This window comes from Hippopotamus amphibius, chromosome 13 (assembly GCF_030028045.1).
Source record: "Hippopotamus amphibius kiboko isolate mHipAmp2 chromosome 13, mHipAmp2.hap2, whole genome shotgun sequence".
Taxonomy (NCBI): Eukaryota; Metazoa; Chordata; class Mammalia; order Artiodactyla; family Hippopotamidae; genus Hippopotamus; species Hippopotamus amphibius.
This window is the reverse complement of record NC_080198.1, coordinates 24,752,488-24,773,253: the sequence shown is the minus strand read 5'-3', so window position 1 is coordinate 24,773,253 and position 20,766 is coordinate 24,752,488. Positions and strand designations below refer to the sequence as shown.

Here is a 20,766-nt window from a genome sequence, read left to right as displayed (position 1 = left end):
AAAGTCAATATGAGCAAACTAGCAGAGGAAAATAAAATCAGACATGGCTTGTGGGATATGAAAAAAGCGATTGGTTGAGTTGTTCCACCGCTCCCAGTTTCCTACATGCCATGCCCACGTCAAATACTGCAGATTGGTTGTGGTACTCTTTTCTGAAGTTTTAATGGGGGCACGCATTATAAATCAATCATGCTACTTTAAATGGGGTTTCTCAATGCAGCTCTGCAAGGAGCCATCATCAACTAATCAGATTTAGCTTCCAAGAAGATGACTCTCTGAGCGAAAACCAACTTACTTCAGTCCAAGCAGAATAGCGCCAGCCACCTGTGTTACATTCTCCTGAGCATTTTTCCCGGTTGCTTGGTTTGGGGTGACTGCTGCAAAAACTGTCATCAACCTTCTCAGTCTTTCCATCTAGCCTACTGTATTTGGCACAGTAGATGTCCAGCGTGCGGTAACCCAAGCCACACTGGGTACTACATTCACTCCTGCTGGCCACATGCCACCTGTGCATAAACAATGGGGAGAAACCAACATTTCTATTAAATATACGTCTTACTGACACTCGACTGGTGGAAGAGTTGAGTTCTGTTTTCTTCCTTAACTCAAATACCATGCAACCCAAAGCCACACTGAGTTACTGAAATTCAATTTTAAACCAACATTTTCATCTATTTTTCATGGCAGCCAATGTACATGGAAGTCACAGAGTGACAGAGGTTCTATCTTTGTGAAGATCCTCCCCCGATACAGTCAATCTGAAATTCAAGCAACCAAAACAAACAAACAAACAAAACACTGGAATTCAACAGAGCAAAAAAAAGCACTTTTATATTTAAAAGGTTCATGCAACGCAGCATTTCATTTCTCAAGTAGGCTGCTGTAACAGAGAACCACTGTTGGAAACACTCCCTAGGAAATCTCCTTTACGTGGGCCTGTGCTGGAAAATGCTCAATGAATATTCTGTGAATTAATAAAGGAATGGATAATTTGGACTGTGATTGTGAATTTCAAGTATGCTAAACTGTGTACATTTTATCTGTGAACAAAGACTGTAAGTTGCTTGCAGACATGAATCATAGTCTACATAACTCAATTACAATTTTTTTCAAGACTAATGTTTTAGAGCAGTTTTAGGTCCATGACAAAATTGGGAGGAAGCTGCAGAGGTTTTCCATATACCCCTGCCCCTACACACGTACAGCCTCCCCATTATCCACATCCCCCACCAGAGTGGTATATTTGTGACAACTGATGAACCTACGCTGACACATCATTATCAACTAAAGTCTATAGTTTACATTAGGGTTCACTCTTGATGTTACATATTCTGTGGGTTTAGACATATGTTTAGTGAAATATATCCACCATTATACTATCACACGGACCTAAAAATCCTCTGTGCTCCACCTGTTCATCCCTTTCAGCTCCACGATTATTCACTTTTAAAGTTAGATTTGAGTCTACAAAATTTTGTCAACTTTGTATCCCTAGTATATATAATAATCATTTCTTGGCACACAGTAGGTCCTCAGTATGTACTGATAAATCAAGTGGTTCTTTTACTGCTCCAGCAACAGGGATAGTGCTTAAAAAGGAAAAAAAAAATGCTTAAAATGAATAGAACAGTCTAAGTAAATGAGCTTGAAACATGTTTCGTTGACCAAACTTAGCAATCCCAAAAGGATGATTTCTTTATAATCTTCACTTGAATTTGTTCTTGATCGTTAATTTTCTCCTGCTCAGAAACTCGGCGGTTTGCCAAATACCAATGCCCTAAGAGTTCTGCCACCTACACTCAGGAAGAAAAGAGGAGCACTGGACACGTGCTTATCTTGGAATTTCTCACAAATGCTCAAAAGTAGGTCAGAGTTGACCCACTTCTACATTTGGCATGTAAAGTGGGCTACTGAGATTTTCCATGAGAGTGACATGGTATTTGGAGGATTTTGTTCTAACCGGAACATGTTATATGGGGACTGTAAAACAGTGCTTTATCTCATCCTGTCAAAGTTTAATCTGGGCAAACTCTCACTTCCCTAAGGAAGTGAGGCAAAAAATATGAACCAATTCAACAGAGGCATCTGGAACTTTCATCTGCGCTTTGATTCTTTGCTACCTTCTCTTTGCCTTCATCATCATTTCCTTGTGGAAAGGTTATTTTCCATCCTGGATAAGGGAGCCAGGTATCCTGCCCCCCGCCCCCTGCCCCCATAAAGCACACCAGCAGCTTGGGCTGGAAAAGTGTACCAGAGTTTCCCTGACATTCATACAATCTCCAGAATCCAGGCAGAGAATGTGGGGGAGTCTGTGGAAAGGGCATAGCACTGCTTTAGCAAAGTTCTCAAAATGTTATCACTTACTTCACTTATTATCACCCTGGAAAGTCATCTTACCTTCAGTGTTCTGAATTCATTCATTCATGTCATGTGACAATTGTAATGTGTTACTATACTGCAGAAAAGCAAAGTGTCTGTTAATAAGTGGAAACAGAAAAAAATGTGTATGTCTTCGTGGGTGTGTGGGGCATTGTGGCATTAAATAATTTGGGGAACTACGGATTTAGGCAGGTTCCTCTATTGCAGAATTTCTCAGGGCCTTCAAAGTGTTAATCCGAATTACGAATCTTCACATAGTGGAGAAGACAGTCAGTAATACTTCTCACACATACTGGTTTGCCAGGGATCATCTTCTGAACTAGTGTTCCATAAACACGTGTTGGGAAAATCTATTTGAGTTTGAGCTACCAGTACCAAATCTCTCTCCAGTCATTCAGTTTTGCACATAGATACTTGGCAGTAGTTAGTATAAATCACAATTACAGTGACTGTCAGGTTGACAGAAGATAGACAGTAATGCCTTCTTTGGGCTCAGTTTCCACATTTGTATGTTTTTCAATGAACAACTTTATTCTTCCAACAATCTGTAAAAGCCAGTAAGATATGAGGTTGAATGCTGACAAATAAACATGATCTTCTACTTAATTTCAGATGTGAGCATGCACCTGGCTAGTTATGAGGCTGTATAAATCCTAAACACCCCTTTCTCTTTTCATTTCTAAATTCTGACCCCCAAGGTCTGTCACTTCTACCACAGATGCTTCTACCAAAAGGCATGGCTAAAATTCCTTCACTTTCTTTTCTCTAATCAGTCAGAGGTGCTATCATCACCCAAGCCTATTCCCTGAGCTACTGTCTTCTTTTGGTATCAATAAAGTTTTTTTTAAGTATAAAAAAAAAAAACAAGTGGCTTTCTCCAAATGAGGAATTTAAAACAGCACCTTTGACATACCTTCTATACGAAATGCAATGACTTTAAGCCCTGACTTTATTTACCTAGTTATTGTGAAATGAGTTTTAATAAAAATCAGAATCAGAAAGACCTGGATGCAAATACAAGCTCAACATTTATTAGCTAGGTGACTCACTTAACCTCACTGAGCCTCAGCTTCCTTATCTGTGAAATGGGGGTGAGTAGGATCAATTTCATAGGGCTACTATGACAATTAAATGAAACAAGGCATGTGTAGCATTTAACCAACAGGGCACACACTCATGAAAAGTAGCTGCTGCTATTATTATTACCCTTGGTGTTTTATTTCCAACCAAGTTCTCAGTATCATGTAACTCTATGTAAACCAACACTACAAAGTGAAAGAAATCCAGTTGAGATCTTATGCATAATTCTACATAAAAGTCTCATGGATATCCAAGACTACCTTTCAATGCATTCACTTTGTACAGTGCGCTTAATTTTTGTTCTCTGTTTGAAAGCTTCTGATGCAGGAGAAACTTTGGAGAACATCAGATTCACCAGTGTTGTCACCAACTAAATGGTGGCTTATTTTAGAATCTGTTTGAAGTGAAAAATATTAGTTTCTCGAAGAAACAGTTCAAACGTGATCTTCACCTTCAACCTGGTGCTCCTTGAGTAAACTTTAAACAGGGTTCTTCCAAAACCATTTATTTATTTTTTATGGTCATGTTCTATTACTTGTGGTTCTTTGTACAAACCCGCCTTCCTTGCGATTATAAGAGCGTGCTCAGTGCTGCAGGCAGGTGGTGCACAATATGTGCATTGATCCTTTGAGACTCTACCAGCCCCAGTTGAATTCAGCCAGTGCAGAAATGACATCTGAAGGGATCCAAGTAAGGTACGCAACAGACATGGGGCAGAAAACTCCTCAGTATTATTTCTTTTCAGCAAGGAAGAAAAGCTACACAGAATGGAGTATCACCCATCGTTAACGACTGAATTAAAAAATGAAAACACTGTTCTCCTAGGGCTCAAGGCTACAGGCTCAAGGGCTGGATGGAGCACACTTGAATCCCATCACTTCACTAAACAGTGGTGTGACTTTGGTGAATTTGCTTAACTTCTCTCAGCCTCTGTCTTCCTTATTTTTTAAGTGGAGATAATAATACTACTTATGTCACTGTGCTGTTTGAGGAATTAATAGAATATTAATTATATAGGATATGTATAAATTAATAGGATATTATATTAATAAGAATATATATAAGAACTATTAATATAAGAATATTAACAGGATAACTTTGAACTGTTAAAACCAGTTCTTACAGACTTCTTAGGTGGCGCAGTGGGTGGGAATCCGCCTGCCAATGCAGGGGACACGGGTTCGATCTCTGCTCCAGGAAGATACCACATGCCACGGAGCAACTAAGCCCATGTGCCACAACTATTGAGCCTGCGCTCTAGAGCCCGTGAGCCACAACTATTGAGCCCATGTGCCGCAACGACTGAAGCCCACACGCCTAGAGCCCGTGCTCTGCAACGAGAGAGGCCACTGCAATGAGAAGCCTGCGCACCACAATGAAGAGTAGCCCCCACTCGCCGCAACTAGGGAAAGCCCATGTGCAGCAACGAAGACCCAACACAGCCAATAAAATAAATAAATAAATAAATAAATAAATAAATTTATAAAATAAAAAAAACCCGTTCTTAGTAAATGGTCGACTCTACTAATACTTTCAGAGTAGTACCAGTCTGAATGATATTCATATTATTATTAACTAATACTAGTTAATTATTAATAATATTATTTTCAGTGATAATTTGAAATAAGGCTAGTCTGATAATGTCACCTCTCCCAATTTAATGAAGTTATGCCTCAAGCAATCTATTCACCAACTCAATGTTTTTCCCCTAAACTTTAGTGATTAATTCAGTTCAGCAATTAGCTAACTATTTTTTGAGAAGACCTTAAGTCTACTTTAAGTAATTTAACTCCACTGGACGAAGCAATGGGTTTATGTGAACATTACTTAAAACGTGAATTAATACTGCCTAGTATAAATATGTGCCCTTTAACATCCTATTTTGTTTTTCATTTATTTTCTATAAAGACTTTTTGGAGAAGAAGTGCAGTGGGGTAGAAAGAAGACAGGGCTTTGAAGTCAGAGCTTTCAGGTCATGATTGGCAAAGATGTGGCACTTGTGCCACCCCCCCCCCCCACGACAGACATTACTAGTTGATCATAGCACTGCTCTCTTCTCTCAGAGCCTTGAGAGTGCCTAATAATCCTTACCCCAGCCCTAGAGGCTGACAACGCCACTTGATAGGATTTGGCATAGTGATGCAGAGCCTGCAAAATGTTTACGTATTCACTTTGCTACTTATGAATGATGAGACTTTAACAATTTCCCAAACCATTCCTTGCTGATAATTTCTTCTGCAAAAGGAGGATAAAGCACCAATTCATCTTACCTGCATTTAACTGACATGCAGACTATGCACGCAACCCCCACGCTGCTGAATATTCAAACATGACACAGTCGATTGCAGGAAAATAGAAAAGCTTTTTAATTCTCTAATCACTCACCATTTGTTGCCTCAGATCTCACACTTTTCTTAAATACAGAACCGTGTGCATATCTAGACATCTGTACATAAATTTTCTTCTAGTTCCTTCCACGACTCTACCTTAGTGCCTTGCAACTTTCACATATGTAAAAGTTCTTACACCGGGTGATAAACACTCTGGGTGGATACAGAGCATTATAGGTACTTTGATGGATGAGGTACCCCCTTTTCTGCTGCCTTTCAAAACAAACTTTTGCATTCAATGTGATTCAATCACAATAATACCTATGCAGTGAGTTGTGAGGGTCAAATGAGAACTTTTGGGGGCAAGTGCCACACTCTATCAACTATTTTTAATTCTTAGGAGGAGAATAAGAAATCTGCAGGCATATGTCTGAGATAATCAGTTTCAGAGGGATGGAGAATTGGCGAAAGCTTATTTTACTGAAACACAAGGCAGGGAGGGGGTCTAAAGACTAACATCCACACCGGCTCCTCGTGTGCAGAGACCTCCTACAAAACCCTCACAACTCAGTACTAAAGACCATGAGGAAAACACTGGCCTCACCTCAGGTCACAGTCTGTGCCGCAGGGTTCAGTGATGGGTGCTGGCTGGGGCAGCCAATCACATCTTTGATCAGAAACTGTAAGCTGATCAGATTCCCTGGTGCAAACAGGTTTTCTTTTCCGCTCCCCTAAGCAAGGAGGAAAAAAAAATTATTCAGACAAAGTAGCCGATTCCATAAACTATTTAGACCAGGGACTGGCACACATTTTCTGTAAAGGGTTAGATGGTCAATATTTTCAGATTTGTGGGCCATATGACCTCTGTCGCAACCACTGAACTCTTGTAATAGGGCAAAAGCAGCCACTTATAGATGATATGTAAAAAATTGGTGTGACTGTGTTCCAATAAAAGTTTATATATAAAAGCAGGAAGTGGGCTGGATTTGGCCCACTAGCTATAGTTTGCCAATTCATAATTTAGACAAAAGGAAACAAGATAGATCGCATATGACTACTAAATCTATGTTTCTGGAAAATCAATTTGGCAGAGCTCATTTTGCTTCACATATGATGAGGAACCCTAATATATCCTCAATCCCTTAAACAGCTCAACTTGCCAGCCCCAAGTGACCAGATAGATGCAGAGAAAAATTAGAAAATGCATACAGATAGAAAGGTTTATGGATTGCATGTATTTGGCTGCTTCCAAAAAAAGAATTAAAAAACACCCGAATCCCACAAACTCAACATAAAAGTAGATACCTTGGCAGGGTTTGCTGCATGCTTGCCAGGGTCCATGACTGTTCCAGTAAAACTGCTGGGGTTTGTCTTCAATTGGAATATTGAAAGAATAGCGCACATCGGGGTTGTATAACTTTCCCACCGATAATACCTGGGATGTGAAGACAAAATGGAGAGGGTGCGTGTGGGCCTAGCGGTTCTTGGAGTCAGAAAAGGGGCATGGGCTCATGGCCATGTTTTTACCTGAAGCAAAAGTTCTTGTTCAATGCGATCTGTGCAGTTAATTCTTTCCACGACATTGTCGGACCCGCTGTATTCTATCACGGCATTCCCAACACGGATTTCCCTTTTGGACATTGTGACAACAAAGTCTCCATTGAGCAAGAATTCTCCTTTACTGCCTGATAAAGCTGGAGATGAGAAAAGAACATTCATTGATTTGCTGCCATTTTCCTGTTTGCAAAATGAAATAATACTTTAGTAGGCAGAGAGTAAGAGTACAAAGAATGTGGACTTTTCAGCCAGACACGCACAGGCTCAATCTGAGCTTTGCCAGTTGCCAGCTTTGTGGCCTTGGGACATCACTTTCTTACTCTTGGTCTTGATTTCGTTATCTCTAAAGTAGAGATAAAAACACCTGCCCTTCATGGTGTCTTTGAAAAATAGCTGAAATATAATACAAGCATGCTAATTAGCCTGGGGTTTGTGATACAAGCTCTGCAATTACAGGATCACAGATGGCAGCAATGAGCTGTGGTTACCACAGTGGGGGGGGGGGGGGGAGGGAGAGCAAAAAAAGATAAAGAAGATTAACTGGATGGTGATGGATGGAAACTAAACTTTTAGTGGTGAGCAAGCTGTGGTGTATACAGAAGTAGAAATAAAATGTTATACATGTGAAACTTACATAGTGTTATAAACCAACGTTACCCCAATTTAAAAAAATTGTTATGATTTAAAAATATGTAGTAATAAAATGAACGTTTACAAAATTGATTCCCACACAAATAATGGTTTCTATTTCATATGAGGATTAGTTGAACCTATTGAATCTTTCTTAGTTTTCTTTGTTTAGACAGATGTTGAAATGTGAAAATCCATAGCCAATATGGTGCTCAAATATCACTTCTTTGGCGAGGCTCACTGAGGTAGCCAGCCTCCAAAAAGCCCCCAGTGATCCTTGCCTTTTGATAGTCACACCTTGTGTTGTCCCCTCCCACACTGAGTAGCTCTGACTGTGTAATCGCTAGGATACTGTGACTTCCAAGGCCAGGTCAAAGGCATTAGGGCTCCACCTTGCTCTTTCTTGAGTCTCTGGCTTTGGGAGAAGCCAGCTGCCATGCTGTAAAGATTCTTAAGCAGCCTCCCTGAGAGGCCTCTTGCAAAAAGCAGCGAGGAACCAAAGCCTTCTGCCAATAGTATCTAAGTGAAGCATCTGGTAAGTGGATCTGCTAGCCCCAGTCAAGCTTTCGGATCACAGCCTTAACTGAAGTCTTCACAGCCACTTTAGAAAAGACCTCAAGCAAGAAATACCCAGCTATGCTGCTCCCACATTCAAGACACACAGAAACTGGGATATTATATATACTTACTGCTGTAAGCCATTAGATCTTAAGATAATTTGCTACATGGTAAAACCTACTCAGACCATTCTTTTTAAAACTGCAAACCCCTCCCACTGGTGGCACAGATTCCATACTTCTTACCCCATTTCCCACCTTAATTTTTCTCCATAGCACTCTGTTTATGCTCTCTCTCCCCAAACAGGAAAGTAAGCAAGGATTTTTGCACTATTTTATTCACAGCTATATTTCAGCTTCTGAAAGAACATATGGGGTAGATGCTCAAAAAATAGTTTTTTTGGGGAATGAATCTACTGCAAATCTTGCAAAAGATGAAACAATCAGTGAAGCTGAAAAAGTAATGTTACAGAACGGCTTGAGTCAAATGCCAAAAAAACACTGGCCAGCTGAAACATGACAGAGTTAGACCAGTTAGAAATTTAAGAAAAGGAAAGGAAATGGACAAAGAAGACGAGATAACAGCTGCTTCACATGGAATAATTTAGTTATCCAGGTGTCAAGAGAGACTATTGAGAAAGTGAATAAAAACCTCAGGAAGCTTTTTAAAAAAAATGATTCCTTTTTAGATTTTACTGTTAAATTCAAACTTTAAGCAAAGAATATACTACTTTGCTATCAAATGACTTGACTGGAAAACTTAGGCAAAAATATTTACCAATTGGCTTATTTTCCATTCTAAAAACCTGGGCATGATTAAAATCAAAATACAATTTTGTTGAACGTAATAAAAAATAAAATTTATTTTCATACTTTTTGATTAATTTCTCAAGATAAAATCCCAATTATATCATGATAAAATCAAATCATATTCCAGTCATATCTTCCTCCCAAGTATTTACTATAAAAGTTTGGTTTTATTTTAAGTACCACTTTTTTTCCCCATTACTACTTCTCTTTGAATAATGAATTCTCTCATATTTTGAGCTTGACATGTAGCAAGTACTAACAAAAGCAGAACTAATAAACATTTGAGCACTGAACAAAATATTAGAAAGAAGCCCCTTATCTTCTGTAAGTTGTGCATGATTAGCAAATCTTAGCAGGGAGGGAACCCTTGAAATACACAGGCCATGTATTTATGTGAATAAAAGGAATGTAGAAATTTAACTCAAGGTTGGCAAATAGGTTTCCTCCCAGACACCAATGTCAATCATTTGGTACTAGCCATTCAAGAAACTATGCAGAACAGGATTCCTTGATAGCATCATGTCTTAGCAGCATTGTGTCATCTGTCTTGGCTGTGGGAAGGGGAAGAGCCAAGTTATCTTAGGTATCTGCCAGATTCTAACCTGTCTTTCATTGATGCAGTGATGCACTGTCTTCCACCATGCAGTACAGAAGCAATGCGCGTGTAGAGGAGGTTGAGAGGGTTTAGGGAAAGTGGATATCATACTCTTATGTGGAAATTGAGGGCTGCAATGAAGCTCTAAACGTTCCCTGTGGCTCACTAACAGCAGGGTCCTTGTTTTCGTGGATGTGGAAACCTCCCAGAGTTCACCCAGGTGGGCACTACATTGATGCAAGGACTGCTCTTTGCAGGATCAGGAATTAGCTGTATCAAATTTGGTCCCTACATTGGTACTTCACCTACCAGAATTCCTACCCTTATAAGCCCCATCTTGGCTCTGAGGTAAGAATAAGATGCCTTCATTTGAAATGGTTGGGAAGAGTGTGGTAACACAGGAAAAAAGCTTTTAAAAAGATAATATTTTTAAAAAAGGCAATCCAAGATCTAAGCTGCTTCTTTTTGATTAAAAATCCTGTGATTGTCCCTACTACCGACAGAACGTAGTTCAAACTCCTTAGCATCACCTTCCTGCATCTTTACAAATCTTATTTGACCTATTCTTCCAACCTCACCATTCACTCCCACCAATAAACCTCAACTTCCAGTCATGTTCATCCCCAGATCAGCTACACATTTTTCTATATGGATGTAGTAAACTGAAGTGGTTAAGGGCATAGGGTCTGAAGTCAGACCAATAAGGATTTTAATTCTTCCCACTTTCTGTCCGTGTGACCTTGGGTAAGCTACTCAGCCTCTCTAAGCCTCAGCTTTGTCCTCCGTATAACGGATTTCTTACAGGATTGTTATGAACATTAAACAAGACAGTGCATACAGGATTTGGTAGCCGGCAGATCAAAAATGCCTTGAAATGCATTGTCTCCTCATCATACTTTTATATTTGCTTCATTCATGAATAAGAAGAGCATGCCTTAAACATTGTTAAAATATTTTCTGAGGCCGGGTGGAAGTCTGTAATCATGGAAGTCTGTCTCCAGAGCCTGTGAACCACTAAAGTTTTCCAAGAAGTTGTTCAACAAATGTCCATTAAAGGAGCGAATGAATTCAGGCATTCTTTATCTTATGTACAAACTGAAAGCAATTATGTTTAGATACAGATTTCTAAAAATTTAAGTTGTTTGTTTCACTAGACTGCATGAGCCTCTTCAAGTAACGCCAACATTTAAAAATGTACTTTTATATGCCTAAGAAAGATCCCAGCCCATAGTAGGTGCTCAATGAACAATGCTGAAAGAACAAGTGATTGACTGAAACTGACACTCATGACAAGGAGAACAGAGAGCTTCCAGCCACGTAACTGTTTCCCTATCAGTATAACCTCTGAAAACCTTGTCTCCCCTGCAGCTCCTGCAGTGTGAGACCCACCGGCTATGCAAGATGCAGGAGTTTCAGTGGGTCGCTGGTTGGAGACGAGGTTGTTTCCGTGGCATCTCAGGCCTCGTGAGGCTGCCTCCTAATGGGGGTCACTTACATGGTGGTGGCAGGATGTGCTGCCAATAAAATCACCCAGTTCTTTCAAGTGAAGTCGCGTGCTAGCTACCCAACTGATGTTTCACTACAAGGGGGGAAATGACATGTCACAAGGCCGGTTCCATAAATTAAGCAATAATTCAGCTCTGTCTGTATTCAAAATGGAATCGTCTATCCTAGGTTAATTCTGGGGCTCCTTTCCAACGTCTCCAGGCTTCCTCTCAGGCTTATGCTGACTTGGGGGCATTTCACCCTTCATTGCATGCTCCTTGTCCCAGGAGATGGTGAGTAGGAAAGGAGATAGGAGTCATCAGGTGAAATGGAGTTCTTGCTTTATCTTGAACTGAATCGATTCCTGTCTTCCCACTGCCACCATTCATCAAGGGCTAAGTATCCTGGAGACAAATAAGCACCATGGAAATGGCTCCTTTTTCTCCTAAAGAAATACGAACATGGTGGCACTGGGTGTAACTTGGCTTTAACCCAACAGGAGGGAGCGGTCTATGCTGAAAGGACGACCTTTGACACACAGACTTTCTGCTTCGGTACCTTGTGAAATAAATAGTTTCCTGAAAACAACAGTCTACTGCCCAACCTCCCACTAATGCGATTAGGGAGCTAATTTCCTGGGTTGGTTTCCCCCCCATTTCACCCATCAGAGCTGGGTTGCTACAAATGCACTCTCTCCTGGAAACTGCTTCTTCACCAACACATGCGAAAAAAGTATGGCTTGACTGACCTTGAAAAAAAAAATATGAGGGATAAGGATGACGATCGCTTAGCAATTGAACAGCTGGGACTGGACTCCAGCAAGACTCAACTGGGGGCTTTAATATCTTGTTAAAGCATTTGCTGCGCCTTCCTTCAAGCCAAGAGTAAACATTTACACACGCCAGATTTGATGACAACATCATATTCCTCCTAACTTGTTAAGAAACCACTGTAAGGTTCAAAGGCTCTGGGGTCTTGACCTTCACACTCAGTGAACTGTGACTCGCCATCTTTGCTTGCACTTTTCATTTGCTTCCAGAGAGACGTTCTTTGGCCAACAGGTAACTTTCCCATAATATTCCATTAAAGAGCCACGATTACCTCAGACTGTCTGCTCCAGATGACAAATCTTCTTTAATTTTGCTTTCATTCTTTACAAGGAGATTAAGAAACCTCTAGTGAGAAATAAAAGGATATCAGAAGGCCCTCCCCAGTTCAGGCACCTGACCTGGTTGATGAAGTTGAACTGAACTGAAGCCACTGCCTGGAAGGAGATTATTTTTTCCAAGAAGAAGAAGAGTGGAGAATCCTCCTTTTCGAGGAGAAGAAAGGAACAGCTCAACATGGCGTTTGGCTCTCGGGAAATTAACCAATAATGAGGTTACATGCAAAGCTGCTGGATTTAATTAGGAAGTATTAAGGCCACAGCAGTCACAGGCTCTAATTTATAACCCAGTCTACGAAGAAAAATGCTTGATCCATTTTGCACAGTGGTTGAAGGAGAAATGTGGCATTTCCCAAAAATAATTTGGAAAGAGTCCCCAAGAACTTTGTTAACTGTTTTGAAAGGTATCTCTCATTTGAATATTTAGGGTGAGGAAAAGCTGATACAACCACTGAGAATTGATTCCAAGTAAGATTTTATAGTATTTAAAAGAAGTTATGATTCTCTCTGTTTCCACTGTAATTCCTTCCCACGTTAAGCCATGGTAGGTACTCCGTAAAGACAGCATAAGCAATAATTATTATTCAATAACTCAGTCATTACGTACTTAGTTATATCATGTGAAGGCATCACATCAGGAGCTAAAGATACAAAGATACAGCTTCTGACCCTAAAACACTCGTGGTCACATGGATAAACAAGGAACAAGTCTCATCTGAGTTGATGGTGACTCCATCCTTTCAGCTGCTCAGGTCAAAATGGTAGAGTCACCCTTGACCCTTCTTTTCCTCTCATACACCATATTCGACCCAAATAATCATAACGGCTCCACATTCAAAAGATTCAGAATTTGACGATGTCCTGCCAACTCCACTGCTCCCAGTTGGGGCCAAGCTGCCAGCATCTCTCTCTTTGATTATCGCAATAACGTCCTAACCAGTCTTCCTGTTTCTACCCTGCACCTTTCCCCCTGACTCCATCTATCCTCAACATAACAGCCAGGGTACTCTTTTAAAAATATAAATATGATTATATATCATGTTACTCCTTGGTTCAAAACCTTTAGTAGCTACCCTTGCCTCCCAGAGTTCAAGTCCTTTGAATGGTAATATGGCCCTATATGATCTAGTCCTGATACCTGTTGGATCTCATCTAGGACTCTCTTCTGTGTTCACAAAGCTCCAGTCACACTGGCCTCCCTCTGTCCTTGGAACAAACTAGACATATTCCTGTTTTGAGGATTTTGCACTGGCTGTTCCCTCTGCCTGGACTGTTCTTCCCCTTGATATCCCTTATCTCTTGCTACAATGAAAGCATTTTAACTCCACTGTTCTCGCCCACCCTCAGTACCCCAATTTTCTTTATGCTGCTCTGTTTTCTAATTTTACTTATTACCTTCTAAAAGTTTGCTTCTCTATTGTTTATTGTCTATCTTCTCCCACTAAAAAGTACTAAGAAGACAAATTGTTATTTTATTTTTTAAATGTTTTTGTTCTGTTATGTTCATTGTGCCTAGAACAGGGCCTGGCACATATTAAATAAGTGGCTGACTAAATGAATGATGAGATATTGCAGAAAATGCTACATTAGAGGCATGTGTAAATGTTGTACTTGATTAGCACACTTGGCTAAAGGATCATTATCTATCTATAAATAATCTCATGCAGACATTCGAAAATATAGATACAGATTCTAATTTAATTCAACAAATTCTCATTTACTAACTCAGTATGTCCAGATGTTTGGAGTAAGTCTCTGCAGAGTCTGTATTCAGATGGATAGAGTCCCTGCCTGGACATTGTAAGAAAGTCCACTCATTTCTTTTAAAAATTGACTGCCCAGCAAGACTTCCCTGATTTCTTCTAGATCTGAGTACAAGTCGTGCTGCTTTTCACAGCTAAGAAGAGTCTGGTTGTGCAAGGTGACCAGCTAAATCCCTTTCTGTCATTACCCCAGTCCCCATGTCCTTTTTTTTAATTAAAAATAATCAGGCAAATTTCCTAATCACTTATGGAAGTTTACAGAATGATAAACTGAAGTGGGACTGAGCTGAGCAAACAGCTAAAAATGAACACAGCATTGTTGGTGAGTTGCGGTGTGAAAACAGGAAGAGAGATGAATTAATCTTGTGCCTGGCCATGGTGAGAGTAGAATGAAGGATCTACAAAGCAACAAGATGGGCCATGTTAGCAGTGACATAAGAAAAATATTGCTAGTAGAGAACTTTTCAGAATGACCGGGCATAATGAAACACTGAATAAGTCCACCTGTGGTCCGCTATCGGTTAAATCAACTGACACCTCTACTAAAACACTGGCATGTCAGTTACCCAAAGGACAGATTTTTGTTTGTTTGTTTTTAAGACTCAAAGAGAGCAATGATTTTAGGCTTAACTTACATGGCAGATACTTTCAAAATCTGATTTGGGGCCTATTTTCTAAGATCTGGAGTCAATTCCTTGCTATTGACTAGTATAACTACACAACTCTTAAATCAATACGCTGAGGGTATAATGTATGAGGGAGAAATAAAATAATGAGTTTCAAGAGCAACTTCTTTTATGAAAATACATGACATCTGAAAGCTCTCCACCTGCTATAGGGGAAAGGAAGTAGCCTCTGTCAGCTGCTCCAGAGAACCAGAATTCCTGCAAATGGCAGGGGGCACTCATCTCACCTAAGTAGTTATCATCCTCTGACTTCCCTGAGAAACTGTGCTGCCGCACATCGATATTGGTAGCACCAGCTGGAATTCGGACGACAATATTGTAACCTGAAAAGAATTGAGCAGAAATTGAGCATTCCACAGATTGGTTCATCTTCTCTAAGCATGGCGTAAAAGGTGGCAACAAAGGAATATAATATAATTCTCACCATTAGGTGCCTTACAGCCAGATGGGTAATGTACCTTATCAAGACTGATTTTACACTTGACATGAATACTTTTACATATTACATGTGGTTAACAATGTTTACACTTTGACCATTTTCCTTCTCATGGTTCTTAGGAACAAATTCTTACCATAATGTACTGTATTAAATGTTCCTGCCACTGTTTTGCACGAAGAATTATCGCCACCACAAACCCCACATTTATCTCTCCGGGCTTTTGAGTTTAAAACATGATCGCATCCAGCTTGCTTTTAAAAAGAAAACAGTTGAAATACATGGTAAGTATTAGAGAGATTATAAAATGATAAGTAATGTGTTTCTTTGAATGAGGTGCATTCAAAATGACAAAACCTTTTAAGTCTCTTTAAACTTTCAAGGGCTGGGAACTCAAATTGTCTTTAGCCTTGCTGTGGGAAAATGTGGTCCTTGGACCATCAGCCATGGGCACTCTCAGTGATGTTGGGGATGCAGAATCTTAGGCCCCACCCAGGTGTACTGAGTCAGAGTAGACTTTCTGGCATGTTAATAAAACCCCTTAGGTGCTTCATCTACAGACTGAAGTTTGAGAAGCACTAGTCTACAAGTAAAGTACAGTAAATGAGAAAAATAGCTCAGGAATGAAAAAAAAAAAAGGGGTTGAGGACTGTATCTCATTAAAGAGCTCACACTCCATCCTAAGGGAGCAGCCGCTGTCCACTCCAGGCTACTGCTGCATGCAGAAATAGGAGCCCAGTGTTGACATTTCCCAATTTCTCAAGAAGAACTGGAAAATCTAATTTTATGTGAAATTCTCTATATTTAAACACTGGCTATGAATGGAGGACAAAGCATGACTGCAGGCTGCCAGGCTGAGGCCTCAGGCTCCAAGTGGCCTCTTTAATTTCTTCACATCTTAATGCAATGCAGCAGTGCAGACTGGGGTCTGAAAAGGACACTGGCAATCACCAGAAGACCCAGAGGACAGAGTTCACATCCTCATCTATTGTGTTCCTTTGAATGAACTAGTCTTTGAGAGAAACTCAGTGTTTTGCTCTAGCATGGACTGACAAGGAAGTCCACGCTGTAGCTATAGGTCAGGAGGCGGGTGAAGCTCACAGGGGCTCTTCAGTCAAATGCTACCAATGAGGAGCTCCAACGCACCCTGGACCCCGTGCAAAGAACAAATACATCATCTCAGAGCCTGGCTGTGAGGGGTGATTTCTGACTGGTGAGAGCAGGGAAATGGTGCCAAGCCCTTGAGAAATCAGTGCTCTGATGCTTTCCCATATGCCAGAAGGGTCTTAATTTCCCTCCCAAGAATAATTTGCAGGTATGTCTTTGGTTTAAGTTATCCTGCTTCAATCAGAAATCTGAGGCTGGCTTTTCCTTATAACATCTTTTTGAAGCAGAGTTATTCAATCTATAAAACTTACTGTCAGGAAGCTTTTGGGTTTAATCTCATGCACTGTGGTTAAGGTAAAGAAGTGTGTATGTGTGTCAATTATAATAAATCTTCACAGGGAGGTTTTTTGCAGACCCCCACAGAGAGTGTCAGAAAAATCTAGGGCAGTGGTTCTCAAACTTCGGCATGCATCAGAAATCAGGTGGTCCTGGGAGGGATAAATTAGGAGTTTGGGATTAACAGATACACACTACTATATAGAAAATAGATAACTAACAAGGACCTACTGTATAGCACAGGCATGTTTTGTAATAATCTGTAAGGGGAAATAATCTGAAAAAGAATACATATATACACACACACACACATATACATACACAGACATATAATTGCATCACTCTGCTGTACACCTGAAACTAACACAACATTGTAAATCAATTATACTTCAATTAAAAATTAAATCAAATCAAATAAAACATAAAGAAAAAAAAGAATCAGGTGGTGCTGATGCTGGTCCGGGGGGCCACACTTTGAGAACCACTGCCCCGGAGATAATGCACAAACACTAGCAGCTGCTATTCTATCAAGGAAGCCACACATCACAGCTTGGCAGCAAGACGACACAGGGAAGAAAACGCCATCTGGGACTCACCCGGCAAAGGCCTTGGACACAGATGTCATTGGTGTCCTGGCCACACGGAGTTCCATCTACCACCCTGTCACGGAGCTGATAGTAGGCCGTGTTCCCCGCCACCCTGCAGAACAGCTTGCAGCGGTCCTTCATCAAAACTAGACAGGAGAAACACCATGCAACGTGACTGTCGTGCCTGGACCCCGTGCCATTCTGCCAGTCATGAGCGCCTCCCCAGATGCACTTACTTCCACTGTACTTCGGGACCCAGCGCACGTTCGGAAGCAGACCGTTGATGTTGAAATGCTTTCCGTCAAAGTGAGCACACTGTTCATCTCGGAAGTCTCGCTTCTGTTTGGGACATGGCTCCGTGTTGCAGGACTTAAATTTCATTCTGCGCCCTACACAGTACTTCCCACCATTTTTTGGCCTGAGAAACGGTAAAGAACACACATGCTGTCGTATAATGTATTTCTCCCCATTACTTTGTAATGTAAAGAACACACACGCTATATTATAATGTATTTCTCTAATGTATTACAATGTCATGTGTTATAATGTGGCCTCCTGTCTTTGAGGGAAGCAAATGTGAAGTGGTCAGTGACAGGGGCCAGGGCAAACTCTGGAATCTGGGTTTGAACTCTGCCTTCAATATCATTAAGTGTACAGTCTTGGGCCAGTCACTGAACATCCTCAAGCCTCAGCCCTTCCATGTGTAGGATGAGAAGGCACCATTTGGTAAGGCTGTTTTGAGGATAAAATGGGTGAGCATTTAACTTAAAGTTTGAAATATAAAGCCTGGGGTCTATTAGGCCATTTTCTGTCCTCCTTCACCTGAAGATCCACAGTCCTTCAGTTTTAAAAACACAGAAGGTGAAAGATACAAATGAGTACTTGGAACGCTCCTGTCTACCTTCCCATACCATGGTACTCTCATGGGCGATCATCCTAAAACTTGCACCCTTCTATTTCTATTCATTTCTGTCCTTCTTCTCTCTTCCTCTCTCTCTCCCTGCATGACCACTGTTTTTGCTTTGTTTTACAAATAAGATGGGATAAGATGTGCTCATATTTTGACTAAATAGGAGAAGCAGGAGACCGTGTACTGGTTTCATTAACTTTCATGTAACAAGAGGATGGAGGACGCCTTGCAAAGCATCACAATGCAAATTTAATCTCAGCATGCAACCCTGCTCATGGATTTTCCAGATGTGACCCAGAGAGTAAATTATACAACCCATCTCCCAGCAGTCAACAGCTTGCCAAGTGCATCACAGAAACGGGAAGATCACAGAATCAGAGGAAATCAGACCCACCCACTCAGGGCTGGAGTACCTCAGATACCACAGCTATTCTAGGGCACCTCTCAAACTGAAAGATTTCTACCTTTTGTCTTCAGAGTTATTCTTTCAGAGTAATTTGGACCATAAGAAGTGTTTTTTGCTTTGTTTTGTTAAAACAGGGCTTGGCGAATGGGAAATACATCCATGACCATAAAAGGCAGAATGAGGGGCAGTCCAGCCGAGCCCATAAGGCTCTAGAGCTGGATGTGGCTTCCTATCTTGGCCCTACCCTCCTGTGTGACCTTAGACAGAGTTCTCAGCCTCGCAGAGCTTCAGTTTTCCTCTTCACTGAGTACACACAGCAGATGCCTAAAAATGTTAGCGACCATGATGTTATATGTCAGTGCAATCCCACCTAATCCCACCCAATTCAGCAGTTTGTTTTGAATACCAAATCTGAACTATGATGTGTGCACTGGGAGGCAGGTCTCAGTGGTACTGCAGCGCGCCTGAATCTCAGAAGTGCTGCCTGGCCATGATGCTGTTAGAAACCTGTGCTCTCTACCAAAGATTTGCAGAGAGAGGTAAGAGCATGGGCTTTGCAGTTACAAGCTGGGTAACTTTGTGTGAGTCACCTGGCCTCCATGAGCTTCATTCTGTACATGTAAATAGAGATGATACTGTGCGCCTGAAAGGCTTGTTATAAACTAGGAACTCAGCAAGGAATCTGATAAGTATTCATTGTTATTTATCATGAAGAAGACTGCCTCTAGGGATCCGAAATGGCACATAACCCACAAGTATCTATGTCTGATTCTTTCCCCATTAAGCCCTTGTGATTTAGATCTGCCTTGTGTGCTTGTCTCGCCCAAACTCACTCATATCTTGCCCAAGGGGAGGTCAGCTGAGGTACTTTTATACCAAGGGATGGAAGGTTCAGAGAAGTTAAGGACTTTGCCCAAGGTAACACAGCTACTTAAAGAACAGAGACAGGATTGGAATTTAAGCTTCCCAGGTTCTCCTTCTGTGCTCTTTCTGCTTAACTATCCAGGAGCTATGGTTCAGAGTCCTGTCTTTTTCTTTTTCGGTGCCATTTAGAGGTATAGCCTTGGTTTCCTGGATACCAAGTTCTTCTCTCAGTACCAAAGCACCCCAGTCGCCTGTATAAAATATCACTGATGACACATGAATAACAGATCAGGCCCATATAGCTGTAAAGCCTGTTTTTCCTTCTACAAGGAAGACCCCTTTCAATTTTTTCTCAAATTGAAATGATCTTCGTGGAATCTTTTTAAACATCTCAATTAACTATAGTGGATCCATCATATCATTTACCGGTTGCCTGAAAGTAACTCATATTTGAAATTTTTTTTTCAGTTGATTTTTTTCCTTTTGGTTCTCTTATGTAAGGAGTCTTTTCTGGCTCTTGAAATTGATCAAGAGCAGCAGTTCCTTGGGCAGCAAATAGTCAACATTTGCAGGTGGCTTCCTGCTTCACATGGTAACAGAATCCACCTTTGCTTGCTTTGAACACTATCAAATGGCAAAGAGCATTTTGCGATTTATTTTTATAAACGACATTTTAAAAAATAAAGAACACAAAAAACATTCCATGTAAAAGGAAACATTGCTGAAGGTTATAGATACAGACTCTGGAAACAGAGGGTTTGAATCCCAGCCCTGCTTCTTAACCATGGTGCAATCTTAGGCCAATCGCTCAATCTCTCTAAGCCTCAGTTTCCATATCCATAAAAGACAGGTGATGCTAATATCTACTTCACGGGCTGAGTGAAGGTAAATGGGTTAATAGACTCAAAGCACTTGGACAAGGCCAGCCACACACTAAATGTTTAGCTATTACAAGGGTCTGTAAACTACAGCCCGTGGGCCAAATCCGGCCTACTGCCTGTTCTTCCATGGCCAGTGAGATAAGAATAGTTTTTACACTCTAAAATAATTTAGAAATAAATAAAAAGAATACTTTGATTCACA

At 40.7% G+C, this 20,766-nt stretch overlaps 1 protein-coding gene across 1 annotated transcript in view; it reads right to left on the bottom strand.

Moving 5' to 3' along the window:
* Positions 1–20,766, bottom strand: part of ADAMTS9 (ADAM metallopeptidase with thrombospondin type 1 motif 9) — a 168,365-nt gene that overhangs the window by 95,852 nt on the left and 51,747 nt on the right. The window contains exons 13-20 of the mRNA XM_057705101.1: positions 17,740–17,921; positions 17,513–17,649; positions 15,610–15,727; positions 15,265–15,360; positions 7,317–7,483; positions 7,095–7,224; positions 6,394–6,520; positions 296–506 (exon numbers count right to left, since the gene is read on the bottom strand). Of these exons, the coding sequence (XP_057561084.1) occupies positions 296–506; positions 6,394–6,520; positions 7,095–7,224; positions 7,317–7,483; positions 15,265–15,360; positions 15,610–15,727; positions 17,513–17,649; positions 17,740–17,921 (1,168 nt within the window). The remainder of the gene's footprint in view (positions 1–295; positions 507–6,393; positions 6,521–7,094; positions 7,225–7,316; positions 7,484–15,264; positions 15,361–15,609; positions 15,728–17,512; positions 17,650–17,739; positions 17,922–20,766) is intronic.